Below are 14,425 nucleotides of genomic sequence, written 5' to 3' on the forward strand. Positions count from 1 at the left end.
TCCCCAGTTGGTGCCTTCCACCATTCCTCTGTATCTAGCCAGTCCACGATGGCTGGCAACGAGCCCCTCTCCCTGCAAAAGCAGGGCAAGAATCCGTCTAAAGCAAAAAACTCCTACCCTGCACTGATTCCTGCTTTTGCGAGGGGGGGATACCCACCTCCTCGCTGTGGGATGGAACACTGGGGCAGACAAGTCACAACAGTTCCTAGAGTGTCCACTAAGAGGAACTCACCTGGAGGGACACCTAAGTTCAGTTCCTGTTCATCCAGATATGCAGATGAGATGGATTAGCTGGCAGAGAAAAGCCCCTAGGCAGCAGCCATTCTCTCTCTTAGCCATTTCTCCTTCCATGGGAACACATCTCCAGAGAATCTACAGTTAGGATGGTTCCCCCTCTCGGCCTGCTGCCAAGAGAGAGACCAGGAGCCTCACTTTACTAAGAAGACTCCAGATGTATATATTTGTAACTTTTCTACGTAAGCCTGCCTTTCTGAGATTATGCTGTTAACTCAGGGTGTCATGTGAGTAAACTCTATCTTATTTTAATACTATTGTGTCGTGTATTTCTTTTAAGAGGGAAAAAGGGGATTTGCCAGGAAGTATAATATTGAAGTATAATGTTATAGAGGTTCTAACAAACCTAACGCTCACGCTTTCCTGCGCACAAAAGGGGAATGTCACTCTGCTGATATTGGAAGCTTGCTAACACAAGCTTGGCTAGGATCTATCTAATACTATATCCTAATCCACATCCCTAACATTCCCACACTCACTGTGTCCCCATCACGGCAGCAGAGTCCCCTGTAAGCATCGCTGGCATTGCACACAGGCCATGCGAGTCAGTGGTTCTTTGCACACTTCACAACCACTTTTATCTATATTGTTGCTTTATGCTTTGATACTCCACCCTGTCATTTTACGATGCAGCGATACAGATACACTTTTTACGAATTAGCGAAGCCACCCGAAGAGGCTCCGGGGAGACCCACCTGTGCTCTCGGCTTTTGCCAAGCAGGATCTTGATGCAGCGGTGCAGCGTGGTCCAGCTGGACTGGTGAGTCAGGAGAGCCAAAAGGTATGGGCGGAAAGAGGGTGGCTCCGATTCAGAAGAGTCATTATCCTGAAAGGAAAAAGGGGAAAGGTAACTATGGAGGGATATGGGATTGAAGCCGGGATCTTCTGCTTGCAAGTCAGCTGCTTGGCTACTGAGCTACAAGGGAGTACTTGGGGCAAAGAGACGAAGACGAGGCAAAGCCACGGAGGGCGATGAAGGCAAAGGCAAGAAGCCTGAGCAGCTGTCAGGCTTTGGGGAGATCCCTCCCCCGGTGGCAGTAAATAAGCAGATCAAACTAAAGGAGCATTCTTACCAGTTAGTTTCTTTAATAATCACAGTGAGAGACAAAGGAATGTGCATCTCTCTAGAAATGGAGTTGCTCCCAGTAAAGGTTCACCCCCCTCTGTCCCCATTAATCTACGTCACTCCTACGTTGGGTAATCTGAGCTTGTTGCCTCTGCACTTTCTGTTCTATCACTCTCAAAGCCTGTCTAGTCTTAGGTGAAGGGGGGTCAGGAATGCTTTCCAAGGACACTGAATCTGCCAGCTGTCTTTCTCCTGGTGTTTCCTCTTCTAGCTGTTCCTCACCCAGTATTTCCCAGCTTTCCCCCTCTGGACTATGCCCCTCTGCAAACCACTGCTCTAAATCTATACTGTCTTCCTGCCCTTGGGACGGTTTAGGAGAAGGGGTGGGGGGGCGGCTCCCACCATTCCTGCTCATTCCAGCCCCTGACAGCAGCTCCGGACATGGGAAGGAAGCCCCCAGCTAGGATCTCTTCAGCGATTTCAGCTCTTGGGAGCTGGAGGTGCCACCTGACGTCACAGATACACCTGGCTTGATGGCTCCTCACCTTATTCCAGGAGAAGAGCAGCCTTTGCTGAAGATCTGGGCAGTTGCTGATCACTTCAGGGTCCAGTATCTCCAGCCAGTCGATGAACAGGCCAGAGGAAGGCCCCAGCTGGCAGGTTTCGGCGCTGGTGGGCGAAAACAAGGAAGGAAACATTTTAAAATACTGGCAGGAAAGGCAGCCGACTGAGCCTGTCAAGGTCTTCAAAAGGGCAGAGGGCACCTGCCCAGCCAGCAAGCCCACCTGCTGTTCTCAGTTTCTTTCTTCACGGGGGTCTCTTCTTTGTCCTGGAGCAGCAGCAAACTCACCACGGAAATGGGCCCCGTGGCAGGGAAGCAGGGTGGCATCTCCATGGTAACCGAGAAGAGGGAAGCCAGCAGCTCCTCCAGATACGGCGAGTGTGTTTCTGTCAGGCCTCGAAGGACTGGCAGAATGGTAAGAAAGGACAGAAGCCAGTTAAGAAACTGTGAGCGGAAGCACGGGCAGAGAAAAAGGTGGTCGTGGCTCCCAGGACTTGGATTAAAACCTTTGCACTAAATGCCCTTCAGAGCAGAGACTGGGGACCTGAGGACCTCTCCAGACTCTGCCGGACTACAGCTCCCATCATCCCTTGCTGACTGGGGGCTGATGGGAGCCGGAGTCCAGCAGCATCTAGAGCAGGCATCCCCAAACTGCGGCCCTCCAGATGTTTTGGCCTACAACTCCCATGATTCCTAGCTAACAGGACCAGTGGTTGGGGAAGATGGGAATTGTAGTCCAAAACATCTGGAGAGCCGAAGTTTGGAGATGCCTGATCTAGAGGGTGACCTGTTCTCGCAGCCGTGCCATGGATGGAGGCAAACGAAGACAGGATACCGCCCTGCCAGAAAAACAAGGAATAGGAAGCACAGGAGAAGCTGAGGTGCACAGGAGGATCTTAGCTAGAACTAGCTAAGGAAGGCAGGAAATGGACTGAGCGAGGACAGGAAGTAGCTGCACACTCCTTGACTCTCAGCACTTCCTGCCTTGGGTGCCAGGCAATGGCGGCCTTTGGGCTCTCAGATTTCAGCGGCGCCCTGTGTGACACTAAAATCCCCCCTGCCTCTTGTGCTTCGTTCTACAGCATTGCTGTGGCATTCCCTGAAGCTGGTTCTGAATGTGTCCTGGTGTATTTTAGCTATCATTTTCAACCAGTTCTTATTTTCCAACACAATTGCACCTTAAACTTGACTTGTGTGATTTCAATCTTGCAAGGCTGGCTGGTTGAAATCGTACAAATTAAATGCACGCAAGCTTTTCCCGGAGCAAAAAGAGGTTTTAAGCGCTCGACCTTGCTTACCGGGCAAGGCTCTCCAGGGGCACCGGCTCTGCAAGCCTGGAGACAGTCACGTGAGATCTTGCGAGAGATCTCACAGAAACTCAAGGGGGCCCTGCGAGATCTCATGAGAACATCCCAGAGCTGTAAGGATGCCCATGCAGTGGCGGTTCCAAGGGGGCAGCTCAAATATGCACAGTTCCGCGTATACGCCAAACCCTCGGATCTGAACCCCTGCATAAGATACGTTTCCGAGCACAATTAAAAGTGTTGGTGCTGACCTAAATGGCCTCGGTCCAGGTTACCTGAAGGAGCATCTCCACCTCCATCATTCTGCCCGGACACTGAGGTCCAGCACCGAGGGCCTTCTGGTGGTTCCCACGTTGCGAGAAGCCAAGTTGCAGGGAACTGGGCAGAGGGCCTTCTCGGTGGTGGCGCCTGCCCTGTGGACCGCCCTCCCAACAGATGTCAAAAAGGAAAACAACTACCAGACTTTTAGAAGACATCTGAAGACAGCTGTTCAGGGAGGCTTTTAATGTTTAATAGATTATTGTGTTTTATTCTTCTGTTGGAAGCCGCCCAGAGTGGCTGGGAGACCCGGCCAGATGGGCGGGGTATAGATAAATTATTATTATTATTATTATTATTATTATTATTATTATTATTATTATTATTATTATTATTATTATACATTTTGTAATGCAGTTTCTAAATGTTGGAAGCTGCCTTGAATCCCAGGACATAAATGCACCAAACAATGTAGAATTGTTGGAGGAGTGAGTCAGCCCTCGTCTGGCCCTGAACTCCCATTTCCCAGCTGCCCATGCAGTGGAGAAGAAGAGAAGAAGGAGAGCACTTGGCGTTGCTCCATCAGTGATTGGAGGAAGGGTTGTGAAGACGAGCCTTACCTTTGCTGACCAGCTCAGGCTCCACGTTATACTTCTCCCCAGACTTCAAGGTGGTGATGATGGCGCACACAGTCGGGCCGATGATGTCGGCGTCCCGACGGAAAGCCAGAGCCTCAGCGAGGTGCAGGAATCCACTGCGGACTGCCAGGGAGAAGAGAGGAAATAAAGGGTCGCTCAGGAGGCCAGGCTCAGTGGTTGTGCATGCACTTTTGATTACAGACAGGCCCAAGTTCGATTCCTACCACCTTCTGTTACAAGGTCACAGCTGATGGGAAAGACTGATAAACTTGCCTGATAAACTTGGAGAGCTGACGCAAGTTAGAGGAACCAATTCTGAGTTATGTGTGGGGCCTCCCATGCTCATGAAATGGAAGCTGTGGTTAGTGCATGATTGCTGGCAGCAGTGAGACCAGGGTGGATAAAAATCAATGATTTTAAATATATATATATATATCAAAAAATCAGATTTTTTTATTTAAATCAGATTTTTTAAAATCTAAATTGGATTTTTAAAATAGAATGCTTTTTTTGGGGGGGGGAAATCTTTCTAAAGATAGTTTGCTATTTAAGTCACATTATAGTCCAAAGGCTATTCATCAGGAAATAAGGATTTAAGTTTTCATGTGTTCCAAAACTCAGTCTAAGTTTTTTTTTAAAAAAAATGTTTAACCACATCAGTTAACAAACATGGATACATATGCTATAATGTTACTGCTTTAGTTAAATAAATTGTTCAAATTGTTACTAAGGAAATGATTGTTTTTCTCCTTCCAATGAAGTACCACGGAAAAGTTGTCCAAATGTAAACAGTAAACTTATTAAACCTCACAATAATTTCATAATTATCTGTCTATGTATTTCTAATAGTATAACCAAATCAGTAATTTTTGATATAACTGTAAAAACTACTCTGAAATGTTATTATTCCAAAAATGAAACCTTCATCTGGTTGTAAATATTAAGATTATACCTACCAGCAAGAATGAGTCTTTTTGTAAAAAGAGAAAAGCAAAAAAGATTTAAATCAAGTCTTACTGGCTAGTGATTTAAATCATGATTTGAATCAAATCCACCCTGAGTGAGACCCTGTGAGCTTTACAGGGTGGCACAAGCCCTAAGGAAGGTCCCTGCCCCAAGCAGCCTGCAGTGCCGAGTCCCCCCCGACGTCCCAAACCGCCCTTCTTACCGTCATTGATCCGGTGTCTGGAGGAATACTGGACAGCGAAGGATTTGAGCTGGGTCCGCAGAGGCCCTTCCTCCACAGCTGGATTCTCCAGCCACTGCAACATCTGCATGAGGACTTTGAAAAACAGCGTTGAGAAGGTCGTGTCCTGGGGAACGGAACGCTGGAGAAGGGAACAGGAGGGGTTACAAGCAGAACACAAAGAGAACAGCAGACCAGAGGAGCTTACTATTCTTCCTGCTAAGTCGCCAGGGTGGTCTTGAAGCCAGGGCTAAAGGAAAAGGTAAAGGGACCCCTGACCATTAGGTCCAGTCGTGACCGACTCTGGGGTTGCGCGCTCATCTCGCATTATTGGCCGAGGGAGCCGACGTATAGCTTCCAGGTCATGTGGCCAGCATGACAAAGCCGCTTCTGGCAAACCAGAGCAGCACATGGAAACGCCGTTTACCTTTCCGCTATAGCGGTTCCTATTTATGTACTTTCATTTTGATGTGCTTTCGAACTGCTAGGTTGGCAGGAGCTGGGACCAAGCAACGGGAGCTCACCCTGTCGCAGGGATTCGAACTGCCGACCTTCTGATCAGCAAGCCCTAGGCTCAGTGGTTTAGCCCAAAGTCTAACTGGACCCTTCACCTTCGGCACCACAAATGCTTGGTAGGGTGGCATGCGGGAAATTAATTGATTAATTAATATGAATTAACAACCACCTAGGTTTGTATGTGCCAGACTCCAGCTACCCACACAGATCATAGATAATAGAATCCTAGCTAGGGCTGGGAGATATATTGATATATATCATCCAAAACTGGCCTGAAGTGCATAATGTGATATCAGTTTCATAATTTCTGACCAGGCAATATATCGCAAATCATGACATATGTTAGGGCTGAGCGATGTCTGGCTTTCAACGTTATGATATAGCACCAGCTGAACATTGTGATATACGAATATATCATGATGTCTGAAATAAGGATGGAACTATGTAGAGGTGAACGGGGTCATGTCCTGACAACGGCTACTACTTAGGGGTCTAAAATGGAGACTTTTTTTACTTACCTTTAACATATTATTACACCTGTTCTTTTATAGAACAGAGCAACGTGGACAGAAGGAATCAAGAGAGAAGCAACAGCTGGCTCCACGGTTTCCCCCACATTGCAATTTTTAAGACAGCACACAGCACACATTGTGATTTGTGATATATCGCCATGTTGAATATTATGAAACTGTTACCATGATGAAACCGATTTTTGACAGTGCATTGAGACATTGCCCAGTCTTTGTGTGTGTGTGAGAGAGAGAGAGAGTGTCATAGCTGCCAAGTATCCCGTATCCGCCGGGAAAACCCCTTTTTTCTTACCGTTTCCCGGCGGTCTCCCATTTGGTGAAAAATCCCGGTATTGTCCCTTAAATTGGCTTCTGCCTGGCGGCCATTTTTCTGGTGCCGCTTTGCCCTTCTATGGGCACCAGAAAATGGCGGCGCCGGCGCCGGAAGTCGCTTCCGCGCATGACCGGAAGTTGCGTGACGCGACTTCCGGTGGCGGTTTGCCCTTCTATGGGCACCAGAAAATGGCGGCGCCGGCGCCGGAAGTCGCTTTTACGTGTTTCCGGTCATGCGCGGAAGCGACTTCCGGCGCTGGCGCCGCCATTTTTTGGTGCCCATAGAAGGGCGCCGCGCCACCGGAAGTTGCGTCACGCAACTTCCGGTCATGCGCGCGCTGCCGATCCCGGATCTTTACGACCCGGACTTGGCAGCTATGGAGAGTGTGTGTGCGCATGCTATGTAAAAATCACGATGCAGGAAAAACCGTGAAGCCAGCCAATGCCGTTACATAGCTCCATCCTTATTTCCGACACCGTGACTTTTCGGTATATTGTGATATTTAGCTGGCGATACGTCACGATGCTGAAAGCCAGATATTGCCCAGCCCTAATCACAGAATTCAGACCACGAGGGTCACCTGGCCCAACCCCCGGCAAGGCAGGAACATAGCTGCCAAGTTCCGGCCTAAGAAATAAGGGACTGGACCGGAAGTAGCACACCAGAAGTCGCGCTGCAGCCATTTTGGAACTGGGCAAAGCAGCATCAAAAGTCGCTTCTGAGCATGCTCCGCCCAGTTCCAAAATGGCCGCCGCGCCAGAATAAACTGGGGAAAAACAAAAAAAATCCGTTTTTTCAGCTGGGAACAGCTGGAAAAATGGGGGTTTCCCAGGGAATATGGGAGACTTGGCAGCTATGCAGGAATCTTTTGCCCAACGTGGGACTCGAACACACAACCCTGAGACTAAGAGCCTCACACTCTGCCAACCAAGCTACCCTGGCAGCCTCGGATGACAACCTGGGCCCCTCCACCCACAGACATCCTCACCTGATACTGGCACAGCAGGCGCATGAGAGGACAAGACGCCACGTGGTTCCGGTGCATGGCCATCACCAGCGCCCCGCCATGGGGAGAGTTCAGCAGGGCTGCCACCGCCTGCAGGAGTTTCACCGCGGTCCCTGGCGTGGCGTCATTTCCCTGGCGCAGCCGGGCCAGCTCCTGCCCTAGCGCCTGCTGCAGAGCCAAGGCAAGGGGGCGCGGGTTCGAGTTCTGCCAGCGGGGATCTGGAGTCAACGGAAAGAGCTGCCCGGGGGTGAAAAGGAGGTGTCAGAAAAGCAAGGGAGCTGCATTTGCTTCCAGACTAGGAAACAAACGGGTGCTAACGTTTGAGTCCAGGTTTCTACATTTTTAAAAGCAACACAGAGCATTAAAGGAGCAGGTGTTTGCTTCCTTTTCTCCCAGTTGCAATGCCTGGGTTTCTGAAGATCTCAGCGCAGTGGGAAAGGCCAAAGAGGAAAAAAATGAAGCATGGACTTTTGGGGCAAGGGACCCGCTGGGAAGGGGCTGGAGGTGAGAAGGAAATGGGGGGGGGGGCAAATGGATTTACCAAACCCAAAGCCCCATCTGCCCGTGGAATTTGCTGCCCCCAAGGTCTGCCCTCCATACCCACCAGCAATTAAGCAGGCAATGACAAGACACAGGGCCTTCTCAGTAGTGGCCTTGCATCTGTAGAACTCCCCTTCCATGGAGGCCTGCCTGGCACCGTCTTTGCTCTCCGCTTTGTGCCAGATAAAAATGTTCCTATTTTTTAACAAATCTGCCTGGGCCTTTCCAAAGTTCTGGGTTCTTGTTTTTTTTCCAATACCAGATTTTCAGCAGTTGCAATTTGTTACTGCTGTCTTATGGAACCTATCACCTGTTGTATTTCACTGCCTTACGGTGCCAGTCGCTCTGAGAGGTAAGGCGGAAGAACAGTTAATGAAGGTTTCAACGTAGGAACAAAAATGGAGTGATGGGGAATCATGGAATGTATGAGAACTGGCTTGTTGACAGGAATGTGTTTGCTCAGAAACAGGGATTAGATATTTGTGGCCTCTTTCAGAGTAGGGGAAGCCTTAGACCTGTCTCTTATATGCACGCATGCATTTTAAGGTTTTAACATTTTGTACTGTTTTGTAAGTCTTTGTAGGTCACTTTTTGTGAAAGAAAAGGGACTAGTAACAGATAATTATCTGGATTATCTGGTATTGTCTGAAATAATATGGTCTGATCTCGGAATGTATTTTAGGATTGTATGAAGAACCTGGCTGATATATCTGGAGACTTCGATTTCAGGGAAGGGGGGGCGGGAACTTTGTTGTGGGTGGAAGTAAATGGGTAATAAATTTGGATGCGAATCTTTTATATTTTTGGGTAAGGGAAAAGAGATTAGAGATTAGATAATAATAATTTTGGAGAGAGGATGTTAAGAGAAAAGAGGTCAAAGTATAAGGAGAATGGATAATAGCAATGAAAAAGTTGAAACTTAGAAAAAAGAATGTGAAGTTAGAATGGGAAAATGCGAGAACTATTTTTAACAATAAGAACTCAAGAAGGGGAAATGAGGAAGCCTGAATCTGTTTTTGTTTTTGTTTTTTGTTTCTGTCTTTTTTCTTTTTTTTCTGATTGTTGTATTTTTCTTTTCTGTGCCTTTTTCTTTTTTCCTGTATTTCTTGTTAAAATCTAATAAAAATTATATTTAAAAAAAAGAAAGAAAAGGGACTAGTAACTGCAATAAATAAGCAAAACAATAATTCTGCGGTGGAAATTGCCTGCGGTTTCGCCAAAGAGAGATGGACAGTATGCAAAGCAGCCCAAGAAAGAAAGTGGGGTTGGGGGTAAGGATCCGGGTCCCTACCTGAAGGAGGATGCCTGCCAAATCATCCTCTGGACCGAGAACTCGGATCTGGGCCAAAGCGCGGATCCTGCCCTGCCCTTGTGGAGTCTCAAGGCTGCTTTTGGGTTGCGGAGAATCATCGCTGTCTGAAGAGAGATAATGGGAAAATCTTGAGAGTAGGGCTTTTCCCAGAACCTGTCAGGGACCGTGCAGAGGAGGGCGGCACTGAGGAGGAATGGTCAGGATCCCAAATCTTCCCTCCTCCTGACCAGGATCCCAAATCTTCCCAGGAGCAGTGGGACAGTATAGATTTGGAACAACGGTTTGCAGAGGGACATAGTTCAGAAGACAGAAGTTGGGAAGAACCAGGGGATGAACAGCTAGGCGAAAAAGAACTGGGAGAGAGAGAGTTAACAGACTCAATGTCGCTGGCAAGCCTACATCTGATCAGCCCAAGGAGGGCAGAGAAGGTGGCAGCACAGAAAGCACAGTGGTTGCGAGATCAGGTTGCAAGACATGGAAGTGACGTGGGTGACCAGGGGGGAAGTGGGTGGAACCCTGAATTGGGAGCACCTTCATTCTGAGGAATGGATGCTTTGGTCTCTCACTGTGTTCATTAAAGTCTCTAAGTGGTAAGAGACTCCTTTCGCTTTGTTCTGCTTAGCTACTGCCGGGGGGTGGGGGTGGGGAGGAAGCCGAGTCCCTGAAGCCTGACAGAACCCTGCTGGGACCTAACTTAGACCCCTGCGCTAGGGGCACGGAGCGCTTCACAGAACCATAGAATCGTAGAGTTGGGAAGGAACTACGAGGGTCATCTGGTCCAAGCCCCTGCAATGCAGGAATCTTTTGCCCAATGTGGTGCTAGAACCCATGGCCCTGAGATTAAGAGCTTCATGGTCTACCAACTGAGCTATCCCAAATCAACCTTGTTCCAGGCTGGATTGCTGCCATCCGAAACCTGGAAAACTGCTCTTCTTGAAAAATATCTCACATAAGCTCAAGGTGCTTGAGGCCACTCCCTTGCTATTTTGTCTACTTTTATTTTTATATGTAAACACTGTGGCTCAGGAGCATCAGGGCCCACAGGTCTACGAGCATGTCTGGATTGAGCACAGTTCAATGTTACTTTTCCATCTTTCTTTTCAAAGTAAAAAAATGTAGTTGCTTTGGTTCAGACCACGGAACCCTTCTGTAATCATAGACCACACCCTCTTGGAGTGTTCTTTTAATTGACTCAGTTAAATCCTATATTTCTTTATTGGCAATTGCAAAAACTGGTTGTTTTAAAGCAAATTTTTGTTTCACTTCTGTAAGCCACCTGTTTGCTACTAAAATTCAATTTTTAAAAATGTGGGGAGAGAGGAAATAAACTGCTTGAACTTTGCCACACAGTGAAGACATTTTTGCCGTTCCCCCGTCGCCACCAAACCACATTTGGTCTCTTTTTTTTTGTATTGCTTCTTGAGTGTAACAGCTTTATCGCTGTGGTTTTAAAGTTGCATTTTAGGATTTTTATTTATTCTGTTTTGAGGACTTCATGCAAACAGCTTTTAGGTTACTTAGTGACAGAAAGTGGCATGTAAGGGCATATGAAATGAATGAATGAATACCTCGGCGAGATGGGATAGAAGTGGTGAGCAACGAGTGGAATGTCTGTCCGCCAGTAGCTCCTCTCTCATGCTGGACCTCCACCAGGTGAGCCATGTAATCTGAAAGAGAACAAATCGCCCCCCCCCCAAAAGAAACGTGACAGTGGATAGTGTTGTTATACAGTTCGATCACTAGGGGGCACTGGAGTTAATTGTGTACAGTCATAACTCATTATTATGTCTGCTGCGGGTTATGTCTTTTCAGGTTACGGACACGCCGAACCCGGAAGTCCTGGTTACTTCCGGGTTCGGCGCGCTTTGCGCATGCACAGAAGCGCTGAAATGCATCACGCGCGTGCGCAGACACAGCACTTCAGGATGCGGCCTTTTCATGTTGTGAACGGATCCCGTTCACAACCAGAGGTACCACTGTATATGGGTGGAGTTAGGGAATTTCTTGTGCGGATAGGATCAGCTGCTGGGAATTGCAAGTGGGGACATGGCTGCTGATTTCAGGTTCTGCTTGTGAGCTTTCCCATATACTTCTTGCTGGCCGCGTTCAACACCCTTAACAAACTACTGCTCCCAGAATTCTTTTTTTTGGGGGGGGGGAGCCCTGACTGTTCAAAGTGTGATCATAGCACTTTAAATATATGGTGTGGATTTGGTCTTAATGTAACAGAAAGTGCCCCATGGAAAACTAAATCACAGGAAAAATGTCCTTCCCTGCTTAATGTTGCAAGAAAGAGCTGGTCGGTGTGATGATTTTTAGATGCCACTGGGACTCCAGCTCCCATCAACCCTTGCTAACAAAGCAGGGGATGATGGGAGTTGAAGCCGAAAACATCTGGAAGGCAGAAGGTTGGGAAGATTATAATACGCACAAACAAACCTGCCCGTATAATATGACCCATGCCCAGAATGTTGATGCTGAATAATACAGTAATAACAATAACAACAATAATAAAATCAATATACAAAAATTCAGAGAATCATAGAATCATAGAATCGTAGAGTTGGAAGAGACCACAAGGGCCATCCAGTCCAACCCCCTGCCGAGCAGGAAACACCATCAAAGCATTCTTGACATATGCCTGTCAAGCCTCTGCTCAAAGACCTCCAAAGAAGGAGACTCCACTAAATCTCCAAACTTCGGCCCTCCAGATGTTTTGGACTATAATCCCCATCTTCCCCAACCACTGGTCCTGTTAGCTAGGGATCATGGGAGTTCTAGGCCAAAACATTTGGAGGGCCGCAGTTTGGGGATGCCTGATCTAGATGCTATACTCCTATTGATGCAGCCCAGAATTGCATTGGCTTTTTTAGCTGCTGCATCACACTGCTGACTCATGTCAAGTTTGTGGTTTACCAAGACTCCTAGATCCTTTTCACATGTACTGCTCTCAAGCCAGGTGTCACCCATCCTGTATTTGTGCCTTTCAATATAAGAGTTTTTTCTTTCGTATACACATCTTGGCTTCCCCCTCCTTTTTCCTGTATCACTTTATTTTTTATCACTGATTCCACCCCCCCCCCAATACTGTAAAAGAAGAAAAGAAGAAAAAAGGTGGATCTTGAGGGGATTCCTCGCCCCCCCCTCCCGCAGCACTGAGTTCCCTTACTTTTGTCCATGATATTCTGCTCCAGTGTCTGAGGGTCGTGGGAGACGGCCTGGTCCAGGTACTGCAGAAGCTTGCTCATGCTGGAGACAGGGATGCCAAAGGACTGGACAAACAGCAGCAGCTGCTGAGGCTCCAGGTCTTGCAGAGCTGGGACAAAACACCCCCCCTCATGTCAGAACCGGCTCGCTCCAAGTTCCTTGCGCACCCACAAAAACCACATTACACAGAGCCTTATGTGCATGGCCAATTGTGTCACAGATAACTCAACAGGCATACCTCTCTCTCTCTCTCTCTCAAATGAAGTGACCACAAATATTACAAAACTCTTGTCATCAAATAGCTTTTTTAAACACATAATTCCTTCCTGACTTCCCACCCCTCGTTTCCTGATGTTTTTTTGTTTCAGGTAGGTAGCCGTGTTAATCTTACACAGTTGAAATAAAATAAAAAATAAAAAATAATGTCCAGTAGCACCTTAGAGACCAACTAAGTTTGTTCTTGGTATGAGCTTTCGTGTGCATTCACACTTCTTCAGATACACTGAAACAGAAGTCACCAGACCCTTATATATAGTGGGAGGGTGGGGTGGGGTGGGGTTTTTCCTCAGAAGGGTCGTAGGAGATGTTTTTTGATCACTCCTTTTTAATATCTGTTTTAGAACACATAAACTTTTATTATCTAAGCCCCAATATCGTCAAGTCTTTCAATAATTCATTGCTTATACAGTGGTGCCTCGGTTTTCGAACGCTTCTGTAGTCGAACGTTTCGGAACTTGAACGTCGAAAACCCAGAAGTAAATGCCTCGGTTTTCGAACGCGCCTCAGAAGTTGAACAGGAAACATGGCTTCCGTTTTTAGTTTTCCGTATTGAGTTTTATGTATTGAGGCTTCCGCTTTCAGTTTTCGAACGTTTCAGAATTTGAACAGACTTCCAGAATGGATTGCGTTCAAAAACTGAAGTACCACTGTATTTCAAGCTCTTCCTGTGACTTCATGTATGGACAGGGCCGGCTCTACGGCCAGGCTGGGTGGCGCAGGGCGCCACGGCGCCAGCCCGCCAGGGGGGCGCCACGCAGCCGCAACTGCCCGCCCGCCCGCCGCACTCGAAAACAGGATCTGTCGCACCACGGCGCCAGAGGTGCTTAAGACGGCCCTGTGTATGGAGGATAGCTTAATAGATAGTCCACCAATGACGTCTCTTCCCACATCCCCTGGCCGCCGGCCTACCTGCATCCACCAACCGAGGCACCTCCGAACGGATCATGCGCAGCTTCAGCCAGTCTGGCAGGAGAAGCGCTTCTTCCGATGTGTCCACCAGGAAAGCTGTGGGGAGGGGCTTCTTCTCGGGGAACCAGATGTCCAGCAGGGTGCAAAAGTCCCCTCCTCCAGCTTTAAATAAACGTTCAGAGAGTCATCTTGCTTGCCTCGTACATATTTGCTACACCCCAAACCAGCCTTCGTCAACCTGGTGCCCTCCTGATGTTCTGGACCACAACTCCCCTCCCTCGCTCCCGTGCTTGTTGGGGGCTTTTGGGAGGTTAACAGCACAAAATACTTTTTTTTGGGGGGGGAGCAGCAAGCTGGCAAATGATCTTTTACCGCAGCTTAAGAAACAGCATAGAGAGGGTCACAGAAGCCGCCCCACAAACGCCCACTCCCCATTAACACCAGAGATCTGTGTGCATCAAAATCCTGCTCAACTTCATCCAAACGTCTCCTCCCCACAAAAATA

The 14,425-nt window shown here is 47.9% G+C and overlaps 1 protein-coding gene across 1 annotated transcript in view; it reads right to left on the reverse strand.

Annotated features, from left to right (window-relative positions):
* The window catches only part of INTS1 (integrator complex subunit 1), a 66,724-nt gene that overhangs the window by 18,337 nt on the left and 33,962 nt on the right, over positions 1-14,425 (reverse strand). Inside the window, exons 26-35 of the mRNA XM_035131449.2 lie at positions 13,921-14,082; positions 12,695-12,841; positions 11,094-11,192; positions 9,505-9,629; positions 7,656-7,910; positions 5,291-5,450; positions 4,105-4,245; positions 2,146-2,326; positions 1,906-2,029; positions 990-1,120 (exon numbers count right to left, since the gene is read on the reverse strand). Of these exons, the coding sequence (XP_034987340.2) occupies positions 990-1,120; positions 1,906-2,029; positions 2,146-2,326; positions 4,105-4,245; positions 5,291-5,450; positions 7,656-7,910; positions 9,505-9,629; positions 11,094-11,192; positions 12,695-12,841; positions 13,921-14,082 (1,525 nt within the window). The remainder of the gene's footprint in view (positions 1-989; positions 1,121-1,905; positions 2,030-2,145; positions 2,327-4,104; positions 4,246-5,290; positions 5,451-7,655; positions 7,911-9,504; positions 9,630-11,093; positions 11,193-12,694; positions 12,842-13,920; positions 14,083-14,425) is intronic.

This window comes from Zootoca vivipara, chromosome 14 (assembly GCF_963506605.1).
Source record: "Zootoca vivipara chromosome 14, rZooViv1.1, whole genome shotgun sequence".
Lineage (NCBI taxonomy): Eukaryota > Metazoa > Chordata > Lepidosauria > Squamata > Lacertidae > Zootoca > Zootoca vivipara.